Below are 23,184 nucleotides of genomic sequence, written 5' to 3'. Positions count from 1 at the left end.
GCTTTGAAACGTTGAACCCCATTGATCGTCATTTTCAGAGACTGGTGCAATCTATCATGGTTAGAACGCGGCGGTCGCTTCCTAGTCTTGCGGCGTCACGGAAACGTCAGGTTTCACAACATAGCATAAGAAAGCTTGATTAACAGCAACAAGAAAAAAAAATTGAGAGAGAGAGAGAGAGACAGAGAGAGAAAGAAGTAAATGCTCGATATTTTGCGCGTGTTTCACGGGAACACGGGCTGAGGTAACTGTGAAACTCTTAACATTGTATGGATTTTACGCGCATCCCCTTGACGGAGGATGATAAAGCCATCAAGCTCGTTGTTTTTACCTTGTTTCATTTGTTCTCCGTCATTTGGAGTCGTGGTTTGTGTGCTCCGCTCAAAAACAGCCCTCGCAGTTAGATTCCCCACTTTGTGTAGTGACAGACTATACTGCATCCGATAAGAGGTGCTCCGATGAAGCGATCGCGGGAAGCTTTTGCAAGGCTAGGTACACCTGCAGCTAGTAATTCCCCCTCTTCTCCCCTATCCTCCTATGCTAACAACCCATGGAATCGGACGAGTCCGACTAGAAGTGTCACTGACACTAAAGTCTTTTGTTTCTTCTAAGAAGGAAATCGCTCATTCGCGTCTTCGAATTTTAATGCGAAAGCGTTACAGCCCTATGAAGCGGAAAATCCGGCGAGCATCCGGCGCTAACATCCGATGGTACCAACACCCACGTGACCAAGTGATGACGTTGCGTTCCCGGAGCTAGACCTGCTGCGGCTCGCGCTGCGAAACCTCAAGGTCAGTAGCCATGGCGTCCGTCCGACGCTGTGACACACGCTCCAAAAAAACTGCCTTTGCCCAATTCGAAAATTGATTTGACCCACGTTCAAAACCGGCCTGGCCAACTCTGAAAACTCACTTGCCCCACCCCCAAAGTTTCGGTGCTCACCCCCAAACTTAACTTTGTCCAATTCGAAAACTCACTTTACCCACGTTCAAAACCGGCATGGCCCACTCTCATAATTGACTTAGAGCACGCCAAAAATTTGGGTTCCCGACCCGCAAAATTGACTCTGCCCAATTCGAGCACATGAGCAAGGGAAAAGTATCGAGCGGAACACTGAGAATGCTCTCGCATTCAATGCCCGTAAGGGGACTAAAGTGCCTCTGTAACTTTTTTCTCTAACCAACATCGCAGGAAATAGTGCAAGACTTACTGCGAATAATATTTCGCCATCTAGTCGCTTCGCATTATGGACGAAATTGCAAGTTTTAAGGGAACAATGACGACGATTCCGGACATATTCATTACGGTTACGGGCTCATAACTGCTGGTGGTATAATATAGACAGTGCTTACTGCGACCAAACGCATGCATTAGACAAAGTGCACTTCACAATCCCTGAGCGCGCTACCGATTTCAACAATGCTTAATGTGGTGCGGATGGTCTGACTATAGCATCGATGGTTCTGTTCTGCCACTGCTTCGGATAAAAGCCATAGATCTGTTTTTGTGCTGCCGTCATCATGTAACCTTCATTAGCTACGCACCAATGTAACAGTGCGGACTCGTGCCACAATTTCACTTGCCTGTCGATTTCGTCGCAACTGCTGGAACGTGATGTAACGCGATCAAATACAGAGTGTTTTTTTTAGCTGCACCAACTTTTTAAAGTGAGAAAAATGTAAATCTCGGTAACGTTATGTTTACCATGCGAGTGTACGCATTGGCGGCCTTCAGATATGGAGAAATTTGCACAATTAGGTGCATAATTAGTGAAGTTACGGTAATTAACTCCCTAATTATCAATAATAGGTTGCTCTTTTTCCAGCCAGTTTCGGTTTCAAGGAGCCTTCCGAGGGTAACTAATTGTTCGCGTGGCTCGCACATGAACACCGCTATTCAAAATTTGATCGTTGGGATAGGTAGTGTCAAGGGCGGGCCCCAAAGTACTCATTTGATGTAGCCACCTAGTGTTGCTAATTTTTTTTATTTGAATATACTGCAGGCCCTTCACGGCCCGTGCAGGAGTGGTACATAGATGCAATAAAAAAATCATGATTACAAGTCAATACACTGAATGCAGTTAATAAAAGAGTCGATGTTATTGCAACACACAATATCGTTAGTTAACTTGTTCCACTTGTTCCAATTAAAAAGTTAATTACGGTAACTTCGCTAATTACGCACGTAAATCCGGAAATTGTTGATATCTCCGTACACTCGAATGGTAAACATAACGTTGCCGTGATTTATATTTTCCTAATTTTAAAAATTAGGTGCAGCTAAAAAAAACACCCTACATAGTACTTAACACTAACGGCAGCGCCGGTCCTTCAAGTGGTGAAACTCGCCTCCAATGCCTGCGTTTACGAAAGTCTTGTATTTTCTACTCGTGTGTCTTCTCCAACGCACAGACCACCCGCTCGAACTTGAGGCCCTTCATTCTCGCTCTAGCGTTGATTGCGAAAAAATTTAATGTTTCCCTGCCCTTGCAACGCGTTTGCTCGCATTTCGCGCTACCCTCGAACAGCTATAGTTATGACTGCTAGATTTGCATAAGCGCTGCACTCCGAATAATTGCGTCATTTGCCGGCCTTCTTGGCTGTCATAAATTGCGTGCGCGCTTTCTTTCTCAGGCGTCATCGTACTTACGCGTGCTTCATTGCGAGATAAAATGAGCACGGATATCCCTTTCATCTCCCATTCATCGCTTGCGCAACTGCTGGCACGCGGATAGCTGAGTCTTGCTGCCGCCATAAACTATGAGCCAACTTCCTTGGCAGAATAGCTAGCTTCAACAAACAACGCAAAAAAGTGAAACAAGGGGAGATGAAAGAAAATAGAAATTAAAGAAAAGGAAAACGAAAGACAGAGAGAGAGAGAAAAAAATAAACTGGTTGCTCAATATTAGTGTCCTGTGCATGTTCTCTGAACCATTGTGAGCGCAGAATCGTTCAACGTGACCCTGGCAAGCAGCAGCAGCAGCGATTGGCGAGCGGCAGCAACAACACGACAGAGGGCGACGGCGCGCCCGTAATTTATGAGACTTCAGAAAGGCGAGTTAACTCACTTGAAATGAACCGCTCAAGAAGACTGCTAGTGTTTTGCTTTCTTTCCTGTGGGTGATTGCATTACTGAGGACTTCGCTCGTTTCCTCTAGCATTCATCTAATTATTATTATTCGATATTTTTTCTTGATGTACCTTTCGCAAATTTCGTTACAGTGTTTGCAAAAATAGGTGAAGTGAAAGATGCTATTCTGAGGGAGAGCTTAAGTACTTGTAACTTAGCAGGCAAACAACCGATGTTCAGACAGCGCTTCACCATGCTAGATGAAGCGGTGCGGGTTATGAGAGGAAATTTAACGTGGAGATGCTAGCGTTTCAAAGTTGGGTTTGTAGCGCTGTGATCCTTTTAGAGATAAGACTGTCCGGCTCTACCTCTATGAATACGTGATCTTGCCTGTTTTGTGGTACTTTAAATGCTACAGCAGTTAAGAGTAGGAACTTCGGTTTCTTCTGTGCGTCCTTTCCACTACGTGGCGATTCCACCGCCGTCACTCTCATTGTCCTGCTGCCGTCAAGCTACCACCTTACTCCCAGCATATGGCGAAGAAAAAAAATTGAAGGGACACTTAGTTAACCTTAAACTCGGATGTATGCGAAAGCATTGCGACCACCGCTCCAGGTCTATGCTCTTCTAGTCGTTTTAATTTAACCTCGCCTTAATGAACACCGAAGGTCGAGGATTCGATTCCCACAAAAAGTCGTGGGTTCGAGTGCCTTGAAAAACTATATCTTAATTAACAGTACCTTAATTACCTTCGCTTTTACACCAAAGGTCGTGGATTCGACTCCTACCAAAGATCGTTGGTTCGAGTGTCTTAGTTAACTCTAAATTAATTAACTGTACCTTAATTAAACGCTTCAATTAACACCTAAGGTCGAAGGTTCGACTCCTAACAGAGTTCGAGTCCTACCAGTATGCGAGTTCGTGTGCTTTGATTACTGTGTCTTAATTAACATCGCCTTAATCAACACCGAAGATCATGGTTTCGATTGCCTTAACTAACTCTAGCTTAATTGTGTCTTGAATAACTTAGCTTTAATTAACACCGAAGGTCGTGGATTCGACTCCTACCAAAGTGTGTGAGATTGAGTCCTACCAATTTGTGAGTTCGTGTGCCTTAATTAACCCCATATTAATTAACTGTGACTTAATTCGCCTTAACACCGAAGGTTGTGGCTTCGACTCCTACCAAAGTTTGTGAGTTCAAGCGCCTTAAATAACCCTATGTTATTTAACTGTGCCTTAATTAACCTTGCCTTGATTAACACCGAAGGTCGTGTGTTCGACTTCCACCAAAGGTCATGCGTTGGACTCCCACCAAAAGTAGAAGGTTCGTAGCCTTTTTTGGTTCATTGTGTGGTCACGCCAACGCCGGATTTTCCACCTCATGAGCCATATAATGCTTTCGCATTATTGAACTTTTTGATCCTAACCACAGCAACTGGTAATGGAACGCATGTTCACTTAGGAGCATGACGCGCTAACAAAACTTTCACTCAACTTGATTTTTTTTATTTTTACGGATACGGAGCGGGTTCTTTAACGAATCCTGGAGGCCTTGCGGTACGGCTAGCATGCTACTCAGATGGGAAGGCTGAGAAGATAATACGCTCAGTGGCAAGTCACAGATACACACACAAAACCAACCGCAACACGGAACACAAACAACATAACCGGGAAGAAGTTTGGGCGTGTTGGTAGTTCAATCGTAAACTGGGATACATAGCGCAAGAACTACACAAGGACGAAGCAGAAACACGGGACGAGCGCTAACTTTCAACAATTGATTTATTGCAGCTGGTAAGCATTTATATACTCACAGGGAAGCCATTGCAACAGACACACTGAGGGAAGGAGGAAAAGCAGTCATGCGACTACTAAGCCAAAAAATTTGAGCTCTTTCTTATATAAAAGAATGGACGGCGTGCTATCACAATCGTCACCTGCTCTAGCTATCTCAGCTGCTTCGACAATTTCCCTCGTTATCTTATTCCTGTGCCAACAGACGACAACTTGTTTTAAGAGAGGGCAGCATAGTGCCCTCACGTCACATTTTCTACAATGGGCAACCAGATGCCCATCTATTGCGATGCTCTCTACTTTATTACTATGCTCCGCCAGACGCACGTTTAAGCATCTGCCCGTCTGGCCCACGTAACACGTACTTCCCACACGAAAGTGGAATCTTATACACCACGTTACGAGTGCATGTTACAAAAGGATCCTTATGCGTGGTAGCGCAACCTAGCTTTCGTTTCCTCGCGGGACAGCTCAACACACTCAACCTCAAAAGCTTGTTGGGTGCTGCAAAAACAACGTTTACGCCAGACCGTTGCCCTACCTTCTTTAGATTGTTAGCGCTCGTCCAGTGTTTCGCTTCGTCCTTGTGTCGTTCTTGCGCTATGTATCCCAGTTTACAAACAATATAAGCCCAACGTGTATCAAAAATGTACGCCGCCCTACCGGCCCTGGGAAAGTGGGTGTCCAGCGAAGCTGTTTCAAAACCATCACAACTGCTGAGGGGAGGTATGCAATGCTGTATTGATAGCTCGGATGTTTGTTTTGAGCTTGTTCTTTATTGAAACGTATGCTGTTCTGTGTGTTGTATGGATGATTTCAATGAATGTATGCAGTGTTCGCTTCACTTTGCTGAGGGCTTGTAGCCTGTGCCTTACTTGGGTATTATCCAATGCATTTTTGCTTGCCTTCTCCTCTTTCCGGCCCCCTTCCCGCTTCCCCAGTGCAGGGTAGCCTACCGGGCTCATCCTGGTTAACCTCCCTGCCTTTGTTTTGTGACTTCTGTCTCTTGCTTTCTCACGAGAGTATGAGATGTTACTGATTACTGACAGATGCTTGTTTTGAGCTTGTTCTTTATTGAAACGTACACTATTCTGTACGTTGGATCCGTGATTCCAATGGATGCATGCACTGTTCGCTTCACTTTGCTGAGTGCTCGTAGCCTCTGCATCACGAGGCGGATGAGCCACTGAATTTTCCTTGTTTAGTGGGGTATGAGCCATTGTTGATGATGACATATGCTTGTTTTGAGCATGTTCTTTAGTGAAACGTACGCTATTCTGTACTTTGTACGCGTGTTTCCAATGAATGTGTGAACTGTTCGCTACACTTTGCTGAATGCTTGTAGCCTCTGTATTACGAGGGGTATGAGCCATTGCATACTTGCTTGTTTAGCGGTGTATGAGCCATTGCTGATGATGATAATTTTTGTTCACGGACGGACACGAAAAATGCCGACCATCGAGAGGCTAACAGCTTCGCTGTAAAAGGTTAAATGTAGCGTTGTTGCGCGGAACACACAGACAGCACTAGTCCATGGACGAAGCACGGGTCGTAGCTCGATGCATGATAGTCTTTGATGGACGCGTATATTCAGCGCTTACTTAGGATGGTTCCATCTCTTTTGGATAGGCTCAAAGAGCAGAGCAAATAGGCTATGTTTTCCTGTATATGTTGCAGTCTGGGCACATTCGCGTTCTTTTCCGTTTAATTTTAAATATGAAGTATTGTGCAGTGATCACATTAAGCCGAATACAGTGTAGGCATGGCAGATCGCGCCTGTCAAGGTCACATTGTATGCGAAAAAATAATAAATGATTTCAATTTCTGATGTTTCGCGACATCATTATGAGGCATGCCGTAGAGGGGGGATCAATTTTGGTCCCCTGGCGTTGTTCAACGTGCACCCAAATTGAAGTACACCAGCATTTGTGCAATTCGCCCGCATCGAAATGCGGCCGCCGCGGCCGGAAATCGAATCCGCGACCTCGTGCTTAGCAGCGCGATGCCATAGCCGCAAGCCACCACGGCTGCTGCGGGTGCAAAGCTGGCACATTCAGGGTATTTCAGCAAACACTTTTAAATTTTTGTTTTTTAGATTGCCTGTCGCAGATAGCACCATTCTAGTCCGTGAGCTGGTCTACTCGAAGAGGGGGGCAATACTTTAAAAAAAAGATTGAAATTCATAATCGGCTAATTAACAAAGTTCAGTAATTTTTTACTAAGTAATTATAGTAATTTATAGTAATTTAGTAAATATATCTATAGAGGTTCTACAGCTACCTTAATTCTACACAAGAAAAGCAAGAAGATAGCTATAAAGAAAGGGGTGAGACAGGGAGACACAATCTCTCCAATGTTATTCATTACGTGCTAGGTATAAGTATTCAAGCTATAAAACTGGGAACGCTTAGGAGTAAACATTGACGGCGAATATCTCAACAACCTTCGGTTTGCCGATGACATTCTATTCAGCAACAATGCAGACGAGTTACAGCAAATGAGTGAGGACCTTAACAGAGAGAGAGAGAGAGAGACAGAGGAAAGGGGAAAGGCACGGAGGTTAACCAGAGGGGAAGATCCGATTTGCTACCCTACGCTGGGGAGAGAGGGGAGGGGGAAGACTGTAAGAGTGGGATTGAATATTAAAATGCTGAAGACAAAGATAATGATAAATAGCCGGGCAAAGGAACAAGACTTCAGGATCGCCACTCGGCCTCTAGAGTCTGTGAATGAGTACGTTTACCTAGGTCAATTAATCACAGGGAACCCTGACCATGAGAAGGAAATTCACAGAAGAATAAAAATGGGTTGGATCACATACGGCAGACATTGCCAGCTCCTGACTGGAAGCTTACCATTATCATTGAAAAAGAAGGTGTACAATCAGTGCATTTTACCAGTACTGACATATGGGGCAGATACTTGGAGACTGACAAAGAAGCTTGGGAACAAGTTAAGGACCGTGCAAAGAGCGATAGAAGCAAGACTGCTAGGCGTAACGTTAAGAGACAGAAAGAGAGCGGTTTGGATCAGAGAGCAAACAGGTATAGACGATATTCTAATTAACATCAAGAGAAAAAAAATGTAGCTGGGCAGGTCATGTAATGCGCAGGTTATATAACCGTTGGGCCATTAAGGTTACAGAATGGGTACCAAGAGAAGAGAAACGCAATCGAGGACGACAGAAGTCTAGGTGGAGCGATGAACTTAGGAAATTCGCGGGCGCTACTTGGAATCGGTTGGCGCAGGACAGGGGTAATTCGAGATCGCAGGGAGAGGCCTTCGTCCTGCAGTGCACATAAAACAGGCTAATGATGATGATGATGAGTAATTATTTTTTACTAATTACCTTATGACACATATTCCAATTTACAAATAAAAAAAGTTCTAGCGGATGAGACTGCAAGGCATATTCACTTGAAAAGAATTCTGTGGATAGCACCATTTACGAGATATGCGCCGTCAAACTTGCGGCAAAAATGCACTGTCGTTCAACCTACTTTCCCAACGAAACGTCGTTTTATGCATTGAAGCACAAAAGTAATTGGAACATTAATGCATTTCGGCGCAAAGTTCGACAATCAATGTCTCGAAACTGATGTCATCCTGAGAATCCGTTCCAAGTGGATCCGCCTTGAAAATTCCACGGCTAGAATTTGTAAATGGCAATATGTGGCAGAAAGTAATTAGCTTAAAACTGAATTACTGCATTTTTGTTAATTAGTCCATAATGCATTTTAATCTTTATGTAAGTAATGTCCGCCTCTCCGAGTCGACCAGCTCATGGACTAGTATTGTGCTTTCTACCACGAGCCATTCTAAAAATTTTTTTTAAATGTTCGCTGAAACATACGGTATATAGGGTCGTAATTGCGAATAGCTCCGTGTACTGCTGCTCTGGCTCGGCTCAGATAACCCGCTTTGAGCTCCATGCAAAACAAGACACAAGATGTGATCCATCACTGCTAGAGAAATGCACTGGAAGTTGCTCTGTATAGTTGCTGTGCACTGAACCAGCAGAGTTGTCTGCACGTATGCACTGCCTGATACTCCGCAGTGAGAGGGCAGCCTCTCGAGCAACTCTGCGTTGTACCCCACAAGCTTCGGCGATTTATCATTTGACATCATCAATAAGGCGGTCGTTGGCGCGTGGCAAGTTCAGGGACAACAGGGGCGCACATGAGTCTCTAAAGACGACCCAGGAGCTCACTGGCTGCCTTAAGACGTTAGTGAAAGCTGTAAGCGGCGCAGCCAGCTCCGCGGTAGTGCTAGAGATGCTCTGGCTCAGTTTCGAGGAAATAATGACACCTGTCACAGTTATAGCAGATTCAGCTGTTACCGAGCCATCAGTGTACATGTGACGACGTCGTTCGTACCAGCATGAGATGTGTTGTAGCCTAAAATAATTTACTGCTGGCACGGTAGTTCTTGATCTGCTTCTATGCCTGATACGAGAGCTCCCAAGGAAGCAGTAAAGGCGCAGGGTTGTGGTAATGAGGTAGGAGCAGATCTTACTTTGTAAAGGTATGTGTCAGCAAGAGGAGGTTCGGGAACTCTTGCAACTCTTGGGCTGTTCCACATGTGTTACTCAACTCCTGGGTTTGCACAATTGGTAGCGAGAGACGCTTGATTTCTTTTAGTGTTCCCATATTTGACGTGCGCCTCGGGAGGCCAAGACATATTCTAAATGTTAAAATTTTCTCTTGCATTCCTTTTTCAGTCTTCATGCAGTTTCGGGAGAGAGGTCATGATGAACAGGAAGGCTGTATTGAAGGAAACCTTTGAAGAGTACTGTATACAATTTAAGAAGATATTTAAGCGAGCACCCCCCCCCCCTCCCCAGCACGGCTGGAAAGCATGCTGAACAGTGTTACAAATGAAAACGCTGAATCAATACAAAGAGTTGTCGGGAAAGGAAAGAAAAGTACAGTTCACGGTAACATAAATAGCGACGTATCACTAGCGCAAAATAACGTACATCACGTGAGCACATAAAACAAACAAAATTGAACCAACGTCAACAAAAAAAAAGGAAAAAAAGAAGCAGACATGGCACATATGTGACACGTATTATATGACATGACATATGTACAGATGAATATATTTGTTATAATAAAAACTGCGGGTTCAGTAGTTGTCTGAATTTATCATTGCTCATTTGCTCGACGGTGCTGTTAGGAAGCGAATTCCATAACCGAATCGCGCATGGTAGAGCCGAGAATTTAAGTGCGTTACTGTTGCCATAAATGCGAGTGAGGCTTAAATCAATATAAAGTCGTCGTAATGTGCAAGACGCGTGTTCCAGTGGCAAGTTTGATGGCTTCATTTGGTGAACATATCTATGGAGCAAGGACAGGAGTGCTATGTCACGTCGGCTACTCAGTTATTGAAGGGAAAGGTCGAGTTTTATTTGAGTAATGCTTGACTGGTAGCTGTAATTTTGGGAATTGAATTGACCAGCTCGGTTTTGGATGGCTTCTTACATGCGGATTAAGTATTCATGGTAGGGAGACCATATAGGGGACGCAAACTCAAGCTGGGGACGTAAAAATGATAGGAATGCTAATTTACGGATGTTATAGGGGCAGTTACGCAAGTTGCGACGAATATACCCAAAAGATTTGGAAGCGTTTGCGCATATGGTTGTGATGTGAAAGGCCCAGGAAAGGCTCGGTGTAAGATCTACGCCTAGATATTTATATACTGATGCCTGAGACACTACATTTGTACTTATATAATAGAAAAAGCTGTGAATTAATGTTTTTCGCGTGAATGTCATTAGTTTGCACTTAGATGAGTTAAGTTTCATTTGCCAGTCTTCACACCATTTCGTAACGAGATGAAGGTCCTCTTGAAGAATACGATGATCATCAAGGCTGCGAATTGGTCGATATACTATACAATCATCGGCAAAAACACGCATGCAGGATGAGATGTTATTGGGCAGATCATTGATGTATATAGGAAAAAGCAAGGGTCCTAGTACGCTGCCCTGCGGTACACCGGGACTGACATATGCAAGGGGTGACGTAAAATTATTAACGACTGTAAATTGCTTTCGATTGAATACCCTTACGGAAAGTTTCAGCCCTCACCTTGCAACGAATTGCCCCTGTGTTCAGAAATTGCGTTTACAGTTCCTCGGAAGCGGGAGACTGAGTAAACACAACCCACTGAAAAGCTCTGCGTTGAAGAACTTTGTCTTTCGACAGTATACGGGGGCACGCGTCATTCAGAAAAAAAAAATAGCTGAAGTATCGGCCTGCTCTTTCTCCCAAGAAATATTTTTTCGCCTAGGCGCAAGCAGGCGGCATCACTGTACATAGCCTAGCACTTGGCGCTTTCGCAGCGCTGCAGGCGGCAGTCGATGCGCGCCTTTGTGCATGATCGGGCGCCTTTGCTTTTCTGTGCGTGCATTGGTTGCGTACGTCTGAGAAAAAAAAAAGGTGCATCCCTCGGCAGCATCGCTCAATTCAGTGTGGCATCTTTGTTGTAGGTCAGTTCTTTCTTGTTTTGCTAAAGGACCTTTCAAAACATTCCTATTTTTTCTATTCGCACAGGCTTCTAAATGTTTGAGGGCCTAAATAATGTCCTACGAAAAAAAAAGAGAGACAACAGATGCACCATTATTCAAGCGTTTTGTGCATGCGCGTGAGCGCGCGCGCGTGTGTGTGCGTGTGTCGGCCACGGCGGCCGCATTTCGATGGGGGCGAAATGCGAAAATACTTGTGTACTTGGGTTTAAGTGCACGGTAAAGAACCCCAGGCTGTTCAAATTTCCAGAGTCCTCCACTACGGCGTGCCTCATAATCAGATCGTGGTTTTCGCAGGTAAAACCCCATAATTTTTCTTTGTTTGTGAGTGTATGTTTGTGTTCTAGCTCTTGTTCGCGAAAACACTGAATTGTGCACCGCCTTGGTTGGAAAGGCAAAGTAGTGGATGCAGCTGTATTTTGGTTTCTTTGGCGCCGTGTGCTTCCTGTTAACTGGGAATCAGAGGGAAGTACAGGCTTCCCGATGGCCCGAGGTCGGAGGCTCTGGTCCCGGCCGCGGCCACATTCCGTTGGGGGGTGGTATGCAAATGCGCGCGTGCAGCATACTCTAAGTACACGTACACCCTAGGTGCATGGTCGAAATTAATCTGCATCTCATTTAATTTGGCATTTCTCGTAGGGAATTTAGGTGTTCAGGTGTTTTAGAGTTCTGTACCTAATCGCACGCGATGACTCCTGTCAAGGTGAGTGCTACCAGTTGCTTTCTTTTCTCCCCCGCGCACTTACTCCCTTTTGACCGCTCTTAGCATGTCAAGCAGTTCCTATACACTATCGAGGGATGGAAGAACAAAATACGCAAGTGAAACTACTCTAGCTTAATACAATAAACAAGAGGGAACATTAATACGAGATAAAAGGAAAAAAGAAACATGCCGGAAATGTTAGTCCGATACTTTGATGACCTGCAATGGGGGAAGAAATGAGTGTAAGGGAGAACGTAAACAACGCGAGAGTGCAACACTACATGCGGAAGAACAACATGCGCGCGAAAGTACGATGAAATGCGGTAGGCAATCCTTCAAAACAGTTGTTCGAAGAAAGAGCATCGTTTCCTGAGCTGATGACCTGGCGCCGACACTTGGATGTGTATATTCTGTTTCTGAAATGAGTGCTTGCAGATTATTCGCGTACTCGAGGGCTGCCAGCACTGCACTCAGTGTATCCCGAACATGAGTTCATTCTGCCAAGCAGCCTGCTCCGCATCGCGAAGCGCAGTGGCATAAAAAATATCCTCTCGGAACTGACCTATGTAAACTTTGAGGTCGTAGGAGACGCCCAGGGGGCTCCCCTGGTACGGCCTTGCCGGGTGCAGGCGCACCGAGGGCGGTGCCTGCGGCGAGATGCGGAGCGTCAACGGGTAAGCGTCGTTGCCCAGCTTCCTGAGCAGGTTGCGCTGCAGCGGCGTCAGCTCCTCGTCGGTCGTCCCGCTGCCGCCGCCGCCGCCGCAGCCCAGCGCGCGAGCCGCAACGCTGCCATCGGCGCCGCCCGCGGCACCGCTCGCAGCGCCGCTCGTCGACGGGGCGCTGGGCTCTGGATAGACCTGCAAGACAGCAGCATCCGGTTCAGAAAACAGTGGCCGCGTGCACTGCGCAGCTGAAATATGAATAAATACGGTTAACTGCGGACGGCACTTATGAGAGAGGGGTAAACGCAGTGGGAAAGGTAGGGAGGTTATTCCGAAAAGATTTTGGTTTGGTATACCCCGCACTGGGGGAAGGGTAAATGGAAATGAAAGACAAAAAGGAGAGAAGAAGAAGTCCCACCAGGCGGCCGCTGCTTCTTCGGTGAGATATTATTTTCTGTTTTCTTCGAAGAATCAGTGCTGTTTTGAGACGTTGTGCTGTTGTACAGAGAGAACAGACATCCCGGGGCATGTCTATTCGTGGGATGTTCGTGGGATCCCGCGTGGTTTTGCTGCGCTCTGCAGCGCATCTACGCCTACCACGGTGGTAGGCAGCAAAGAACATCGGCACAAGCCCTATGTCCGGCAACGCGACCCTGGGTGCATGACGGCAGCAAAATCAGCGCCGCATTCGGAAGTGCCACAACATGCACCTAATTTAATCAAACCGGTGGCGCTAGTTTTCAAGGCTGAACTACGTTCCAGCGCACCTTCAGTGAATATGGCTTAGACATGCGAAGGTGAAGCCAAGAAACCATGGGTTGACGAAGACAGGACATCCACCTATGAGATAAGCGAAAATCAAGACATAGACTGTGATGACACGCCGTTCTCCTTGGTAGTGCATAAAAAGAAGCGACCTGAGGGAATTCCAGTTGTTTTTCGACTCTCACAGGAAGGCCGCAACTTCTGGCAAGCGAATCCGAACAGCACTGCGTCACAAATTGTTTCCGCGGCAAAGAAAAAGGTAGTGATTTCGCGTGAATAGACAAGGAAGTTTCTCTGTCAGCGTCACTTTAGTGTCATCTGCAAGACATCTATTGTCGATGAGTGAAGTGGCTGGTTTGGGAGTCAAACAATTTATTCGGCATCTTATACCAAAAATGTTAGCAAGATACGCTATGTGCCAATTGAGTATACGGAAGAACAACTGGTTGACTTCCTGAAGGATTTTGGAGTGACATCTGCCCATCGTCAGGCGCGCTACAATCGCCAAGAAGACGGAGCGGTAGAATCGCGCCCTCTGAGAACCGTGATCCTCCATTTCAGAGAAGACAAACCAATGCCGCAACGAGTGCATTTAGGTTTCACGAGTCACCCCGTAAAAGAATATCATGGCCCTGCTCTAAGATGCTACAACTGCCAGAGATTTGGACATCTATCGAAGAACTGCCGCAGTCAGCGTCGCTGCATGATATGCTCAGAAGACCACAACCATTCAGAGTGCAAGTCTGTGCGTCAGCCAAAGTGTGCCAACTGTGGCGGAAACCATACAGCTTCCTTCTCCGGGTGCCCTCAGAGCAGGGCTGCCTCAAAGTCACATAGACATGAGTTGAAATACGGAAGGCTGCCTCCTCGTAATGAGCCCCCATTCAACCTTGATACCGTCAGATATGCGCCTCCAACTCCCCCTCACCCCCCCCCCCCCCAAAAAAAAAGGAAAACAGCAAGGGGACAATTTGAACTATTTTGCAGCTCTAAGTGCTCTTAGGTCGACAACGTTCACACAGCGAGCGACACGATCCATCTTCAGAGAATGGTACTCATCTTGCCCAGGCATCGAGTCAAATTCACCGACCTTCTCAGCACCGACATCTGCCAGTGATACAGCAACCTCAACTAACATCTGAGCGACTACCTCAGCATTCGCCTCAACCACACCAGTCATCCCAGCGACCATCCCAGTCAGCTCTTCAGCGACCTCCTCCGATCACACATGGAGCTTCAGTATCGTTTGGTGATCACGCGTCTTTATCCGTGGAATAGATGATCCTGCCCATGCTATTCACAGCTCTGCGTGCAATTCTCAGTGCCATTCCACAAGCAAACAACCTGCCAGAGGTAAAAGCCCTGCTTTCTAGAGAGTCGTTGGTGCTTCCACAACGACCAACAGCTCCACGGCAGGCTTACATAATCGTTACAACAGTGTTTTCATAATTCAGTGGAATGCTAATAGTCTTCGAAATAAGTCAGCTGGTTTTCGCAAACTGCTATCTCAACGTAACTTTCCTGTTTTGTGTATACAGGAGGCAGGCGTAGGAGATGACTTCCATCTTTCAAACTGTTATTTATAAATCATCGCGCACTGCTGGAAGTTGCAGATCGATGTTATGCGTGAGAAAAGACCTGCCGTCCTATTTAATGCAGTCGAGTAATTTAGATATACGGGAGTTCGTAGCATGCAAGATATCTTTTAGGAAATACATGCGTCACAGTGATCAGTCCTTATCTACAATGTTCTAGCAAAATATCTGTAGACAGGTTGGTGAATGTGTTTGGCATTGCAAACTTACATGTGCTGGTTTGTGGGGACTTCAACGCACATAACTGTCATCTGACGTTATCGGGGGCAGTGAGCATAATGATTCCCGCGGAAGCATTATAGAGTGCGCCGCAGAAAAATGTAATTTGATCGTGTTAAATGACAGCTCTCCAACGTTCTTGCGGGGGTGTCGTTACTTAATCTGTATAGATGTTACGCTCTGCTCACAAGACCTTCTTGATGGCGTTGAATGGTCAAAGGCCATAGATACGTACGGTAGTGATCATTTTGCGGTTCGGGTAAAACATTGTCTCATACGGAGTGAGGGGATCCGGCGCTGCTCAGAATATACTAATTGGTAAAGTTTTCTTCACTATTTAAGTAATTAATTGGACGAAAATCCGAACTTTCAAAGCTTTGCAAATATATTGTGTGAGTCGTACAAGTTCTGCACAAAGCAAGTCATTGTTCCAAATGAATACCCTGCAGTTGATGGGGAATATGAATGTCTAAGAGCAATTAGAAGACGCGCAGAACGTGCTTACCGCCGCAGTGGAAAGCTGGATGACTACAAGAGGGCACAGAAAGGTCAGTCAATTTCATGCAGACGCTTACAAAAATTAGGTACGCGAAGATGGCGGGAATACTGCGCGTCGTTGTCTCCTTTCACTGCTGTTCCCAGAATATGGTCATTTGTCCGATGTTTTAGTGGTCCAATTACCCAGAGCCATCCTTTCCGAGCCTTTGCCGTAGCTCGAAGCACTCCGGAAACATCTGTGGCTGACGAATTCTGTGAACTTATAACCGGACCAGGAATTCCGTTTACTTGCCTACAATTTACAAGTTCCACAACACTAGTAGAGCAGAAGCTTCGTGCGTGCTTTATGTCACAACACCCTCAACTTGGCTGTGAGTTTAGTTTAGATGAATTGAAATGTGTTCTTACGTCATGCCATACAAAGACAACCGCAGGTCCAGATGGTGTTACGTATGTGATGTTAAAGAACCTATGTACAGCAGGAAGAATGGCTCTTTTGGAGATGTTTAATGATAACTGGATAAGAGAGACTCTTCTAGATTCATGGAAATTAGCTCGGGTAATTCCAGTGCTAAAACCAGGAAAGAATCCCCTATGTCTTGACTCCTACAGACCCGTCAGTCTCACAAGCTGTTTTTCGATACTAATGGACAAGATGATAGACAGTCGACTGCAATGGTGGTGTGAACACACAAATGTGTTTTCCAACTACATGACCGGTTTTCGACAAAATCGGCGCATAATGATGCAGTATTAGACGTTGTCGCATGCGTCGAACATGAACGAATGTGTGGAGATGTGGCAATTAATAGCAGTATTTTTAGACATTCAAAGAGCATTCGACACTGTAAGTCATATACACACCCTTGCTGGTATGTTAGAGCTGGGCCTACACAGTCGACCACTGCGATGGATATCAAATTTATTGAACGAAACAAAATATTTATGTAAACAATTGAAGGAGAGAGTAATTATCACAGCATCACGCAGGGCATTCCGCAGGGCAGTGTTCTCAGTCCGTTTTTATTCAACTGTGTCATAGCAGCCTTACCACAAAAACTACCGTCTGGTCTACAGTATTCTCTGTACGTGGGTGACATATGCATGTGGGCCTCTGGATCTCATATACAAGACATTCAAAGAAAGCTGCAAGAGGGTCTTGATAGTATCGACACCTTTTTAAAAGAAAGAGGCATGAGTCTTTCATACGCAAAGACAGCCGTACTTCCTTTCACTAGACGACAGCTGAATAATTTCCAACTTCCGCTTAATGAGTAACCTTTGACGTTCGTGAAAGAGCATACATTTCTTGGAGTTATTCTTGACCGCCAGCTGACACGGGCATCCCACATCCGTGCAATTGAAAATCAGGCCAATGCTGCAATAAACGTACTTCGGCGACTCGGTGGCACGACGGGCGGTGGGGGGTGGGGGAGGGGTGGATCAGTCTCTTCACTATTACAAGTTCATAACGCACTCATACAACAAAAAAGGGCTTATTCGGCGCATATTCTCCAAGGTTTAGCGCAAACTTCCGTGGAACGTCTTCAACGTTTACTGGCAAGGGGGCTGCGAGTGTGTCTTGGGGTTGCGCAGGATACTTCGAGTTCTCCAATAATTGTTGAAGCTTGCCACCCACCATTTCCAGTCACACGAACGGCCGAAAAATGTCAACATATTTTTCGCATCTTAACCCAACACGACAAGCATCCATTAAACCTCGCCCTTAACGAACGAAACAAAAGCAAAATTCATGATGTTGAAAAACAAAGAATTATTACCAAGATTTGAATTATGCAAAGTGGATGTTAGTTACCCTCCTTGTATTTTAACAAGTCCTAAAATAGGATTATCGGTCGACGGGATTAAATCCAAGAGACACATGTTCATGGTAACCGCACAGCAACTGGCACACTTCCAAATTTACTCATTATGTCCCCAGTACATCCACGTATATACAGACGGTTCGTGTCATAAAAATTCCTCGACTTCAGCATTCGTCATTCCACATTTGGCGCTAGAGCAAACATTTAAATTATCTCGAGAGACATCTTCCACCATGGCAGAACTTTTTGCAATCCTGTGTGCTTTGCGTTTCGTAACATCAGAAAAGAATGAGCAAAAATGGGTTATTTTTAGCGATTCGCAAGCCGCTCTCACATTACTACAAATCAATAAGAACAATTCTTTGAACACTTTGCTATTGTATGAGACGCTCAAAGAACATACAAAAGCAAGCGCAATGAATCACGTAATTGCATTTCATTGGATACCCGGGCACTTCAATATTCCTGGTGTCCCCCCCTGCAATAATGCTCTTGTGGCGCTGCAGGTACTTGTATAAATAAATAAAAAAATAACAAAATACTGCAGTGGACGCAGCTGCGAATCAGGCGCACAATAACGCAGAGACAATCAACCTTCCCCTTTTGCGTAGTGAAATCCGTCTGCTCCTGAGACAGATTTTCTGTCGTCTCAGCGTAACAAGCTGTTTTAATCAGCATTCTAAGAACTTGGAGTTATACTCTATAGACCCATGTACAAACATATAAATTCCGGAAAATCTAAGAGAAAGCAGAAAATTTGAAACATTGGTGCACTGCCTGCGTCTTGGTACAGCATTTACGAGACACTTCTAGTAAAGGATAAAACGTGCCTTGAGTCCGCAGTGTTCTTGTGGCCATCCAGACGATCCACAACGAAGAGTATTGCAAACAAATTTGTTGCTTCTAGACAGAAGACCATTCACTCTAAAAAAAAAAAAATACTTGGTGTATGGCCAACTGCGGGCCTTCAGAAAAGAGCACTTCTTGCTCTGAAGAAGTTTTTCGAGGACACCAACATTTTGGGGAAATATCAAGTTTTGGTGGATGCTAATAAGCTAAATGAGTGATATGGGTGTTATTCTGGGTTAAAGATTGATTTTTGTGGTGATCATGATATTTACGCAGTTTGTGATTGTGTTCTGTGCTTGCAGTATTATTACATGTGCTGTGTGTTTGATTATTAAATATATATGCCTATATAAATGCAAATGTGTACTGAACTCATCCACAAAACTTTGCGATTCATGTACTTTTAGACTGTATACTTTATTCATCTGGTGTTTTACTGAGTGCCATATATTGTGTTATAATTTTCCCTTTTTTGCGCATATTTGTTTCCTTTGCTAAGTGAGAAGGAGTAGCCCGTGCCGCCATAAAGGCGCCAACCTCTCGTAATATTCATTTAAATAAAAAAAAAGACACAGAGTTCAGGTCAGGTTCTTCCTCACCGCTTAGTTCAGGTCCTTCCTCACCGCCCATACGCTACGAGCAAGGAAATGGGCTATACTACATACGATAGTTCTCCCTGCGGTCGAAGCAACGATCATTCCCTTCCAGCTTTCCAAAACTACGACCATGTCCTGTTCCCACCAACGAACACTTAATACTTGCAATTGAGTCTTGAAAAGCGGCGACGTAAGCACCGATGGTTTTCCGCCGGGCTCGTCTATGCAGTGGAGCATAGAACAGTACGTGCATGCACGAGACGCGATGCCCGCGCGTGTTTATTTGACTCATCAGCACGCGAGTTTTGTTCCGGGTCTCCTGCTATGACACCTGACCACTCCCGTATGCGTGTGTGTCAAAGTATCAGCGCGAAATGGGAGCGGTCGCCAGTAAATTGCTATCACAGTAAATGGCTATCACATATCACATAATTAGCATTTAATATCTGCGTTCTTGTGGGAGTGTTCGCTGTAGACTATTATGCAGGCTTTAACATGTGTACGTGCTATCTTTTGTACAAACTAAATAAGATTTAACTGTTAGGAGCGAGTAATCAATAAATGAATAAATTATTAATTCATTTTACTTGCCCAGGAACAAAACTAAGGTCTGAATACTACTACTACTACTACTACTACTACTACTACTACTACTACTACTACTACTACTACTACTACTACTACTACTACTACTAATAGTAATAGCAATCAAGACATAATAACGACAAACGACTCATCCGCTTGTGTTTCATTTGTCTGCCGCTGAGGAACTGCCCACATCTCGATTTCTCAGTGGCGTCTACTACGCGGCGGTCACTCAAGCATTCGAACGCATGCGCGCACGAGAGCTCGATGATGGCAGTAATTTTTATGCACCACCACTGACCGATGTGCCGCAATGTAGATCAGATGCGCTCTCACCGCTACCCTTTATCATCTGGTATGAGGGAGGAAAACGACACGATGATGTGACATACGGCCACGGGCAATAGGAGCACGACAGCCGCTTGTCGCTGCCATGTCAAGAAGCTCGCTGGCAGGAGTGCAAGGGAGTCTAGCCGGCGGCCTCATTCACTTGTCGAGCATCCAAGAAACCCTCCCGACGGTAGATGTTTTAATAGATCACGCCCAGGAATGCGGCTCATCTCTCTTACACAGAGCTCCAAGTGAAGGGGGCGTCGCTGACGAAATGAACGAGCCGTACGGGTTGGAATGCGATTACACAGGTGCCATTGCAAAAAGGCATCCCAACCACGCTAGTATAGTCATCGCTAGCCGCAGCAGGCCGTATGTTCCTCTGATTCGTCGCGAATGCGTGCGATAGGCTCATCGCGTACGTCACATCCGAAGGACCACGACTGTTGGCCAGACTGTCCTTTCAGAGTTCGTCTTGCAATAATTTTACACTCACTACTATCGGTGCGCACCTACGAAAGTAGCGCTACCCGGGCCTAATCGCAACCAATTACAATGCACCACTCAGACGAATGCATGAAGAATTGTGCGAGTGAATAAAAAGAAAAGAAGCAAAAGAATGACCATGAAAATTTAACTTTGATGAGGTTTTTGTGAGTGGCTGTCTGAAGAATAAAAAACTTGTCCTTTTCTTGAAAGACATTCTGCACCACAAAGCAAGATGAACAGAGCGCCGCTGGCGACAGTACATCGATGTTAGAGCCACTTCATGCTTTAATAGAAAACAGCGGTGCCTTCCGTTGTCTTATTCCTTACGCTGGCTGCGTAACCAGCGTAAGCAGTGAGACAACGGGAAGCACAACTAGCCGTAATCATTTCGTCTTCTTCTGTACTGGAGAGAGAGCTCTCTAATAAATCCTGGATAGGGTTGCCTGATGGCATGGCTAGCATGGCACACTAGATAGGTATGATGGAAACATTCACCGAGGATTACGATACTCTCTAATGCGGAATTGGAGCGCAGCTGTATACGCGTTTTGATTTCGGGATATATTGGCTGGCGCGGACAACCTATCTCGTGCCGCACTTTGCAAATGGTGCGATGTGTAGCGCGACTATAGAGGCTAGAAGGTTTTCCTAGTGACACGACCGAGCCGGCGCAGCTGAAATAACTTGCTATGCGCAAGGCAGATGGCGCTACCGCCCGCTGGCGCGCGGGCGGGCGCAAGAAGCCCTTGGGGGTAGTGCTCTCTGGTTCAGTCGGTTGATCGTGTGTGTGCTGCTGTCACTGCCTTGACAAGGCGTTAAAGTGCTAAAGACAGCGCAAACTCTGCCACAGGTTTTCTTGTCATTTAGATTCGACCCGGACTAGCTGTAACACCGAGCTGTAACAGCTGTAAGCTGTAACACCGACAGCGTGCCGCGGCAGGAGCAAATACAAGCGTCACGTCGGGCCCGACCTACTGCGCCGTAAAGAAGCGTAAAAACACAGCTTGTACATCATACTGAAACGAGAAAATGAAGCGGGACAAATTGCAGGGTAGAATGTCTTTATTACACAAGGTTCCATGGCAACAATATACTAATGCCTTTCCTTGTGCGAAGTGCCCTGTGCGAGGCTACCGACAGCGCCTCATTTTCAGCAGCTGAAAATGAGGCTGCTCCTCCATGCTCCTCGCAGCTCACACCTTGAAGCTCACGTCCCTGAAGAAAATGCAGAAAGCTGACCATGCTATCTGCGTGTAGCTTATTGCGACTGAAAAACACCGTAAATGCGTCCTCAAGCTTTGCTATGAGCTGTTCAATTGGCCTTGATGGATAAACTAAGCCTCCATGGTCAAAATTTCGAGTAAGCGAGGCATTGTTGTTTAACTCGGCTTGCAAAGAAAAAGTGCTGAAACAAGTTGCACATTCAAGGCAAGGAAATCTTTTAAGGATTTTTCTGACAACATACCCAGCTACATAAAAAAAATTAGTCTGCTGTCACTTTTTTTTTGTCAACACAGCCCTGAGGATCGCTCAGGCTGCTGTGCTCCTCGAGCACCTTTGCATGCAGCAGAAGCCAAGTTTCCGCCATCCAGTAAATTATCGACAAGTTCAGTTATTCGCGCATTTTTTTTCTTTGGGGACGTAAGATGGTTGCAAGAGGGCAGTCACTACTTCTGCAGGTACCTTTGCTCCTTTTGGAGGCTTTGCGAGGCTGTAGGAAGCCAGGTTGTTGATAATTATCGAAAACTGCCCCACCATTAGATGCTCATTGCAACCGAAGCACTGGCACGCAATACCAAATACATTCTCCATCCTGTCTTGGTTTAGGTTTGCTGTCAACAAGTACTTGTATTGCAGGGACGTGGTCAGGTATTTTACAAGTGGCAGTGTGCTTTGCAGCGTTACACGCAGCCCAAGGGCAGTTCCTGCACTTAAAAAGCCGTCACCATGCTGTGCAGCATATTCCTCTCATTCGTTGAGAAAAACAATAAACTCATTCAAGAACTGTGCACTTCCTTGAATCAGCACGAAGGCCTTTTGATGGGATTCTAGACGACATTATAAAAATTAGTCTTTCCATTAGTTTTACAAACCGTTCTGTCATGTCGATGTTTCTGACGTATCCTTTGCAAATGCGGATCAGGACCTGTGGGCTCCTCATCCGCATGAGGATACATTCCAACACCCACAGCTGATAGAACCGCATGCCCCGGGTTGACTTTCTGGAAGCTGCCTCGAAACATATGCCTTCACACCAAGGCGCTGCTTTGGGACAAGGCTTTCGATTTTCTCCTTTGACTTTGACTTTATTGAAATTTAGACAATATACAGTTTTCCGGGTGAAGAGGGCTAAAGGTGACACACGTGGTCACCTGACTAGGCCCTAGACACCCTGAATTCACGCAGGCACAGTTTCGGCATGGTAAGTTGCGAAGTACAATTTTTTTTACAGGAAGATTATAATTCATACAGCAATGTACATACACTGTACATTCAAATCAATCTAATTAATTATGTGTAATACCTACAAACATGTTCACTTGACCAAGAAAAGAAAAAAACAAAGCAGGGAATCCTAACTGGATCTCCTATACGACAATAAAAAAAATGTTCACATGACAAATATGTTCACTTGACAAAAAAGAACAAAGGAAACAAATTCCTAACTG

General features: G+C 45.3%; 1 protein-coding gene across 1 annotated transcript in view; it reads right to left on the bottom strand.

The window, feature by feature from the left end:
- The window catches only part of LOC139057269 (phosrestin-2-like), a 789,714-nt gene that overhangs the window by 72,719 nt on the left and 693,811 nt on the right, over positions 1-23,184 (bottom strand). Inside the window, exon 7 of the mRNA XM_070535167.1 lies at positions 12,664-12,958. Coding sequence (XP_070391268.1) covers positions 12,664-12,958 — 295 coding nt within the window. The remainder of the gene's footprint in view (positions 1-12,663; positions 12,959-23,184) is intronic.

This window comes from Dermacentor albipictus, chromosome 1, assembly GCF_038994185.2.
Source record: "Dermacentor albipictus isolate Rhodes 1998 colony chromosome 1, USDA_Dalb.pri_finalv2, whole genome shotgun sequence".
In the NCBI taxonomy this organism is placed as follows: Eukaryota; Metazoa; Arthropoda; class Arachnida; order Ixodida; family Ixodidae; genus Dermacentor; species Dermacentor albipictus.
This window is presented reverse-complemented; position numbering and strand designations above follow the sequence as displayed.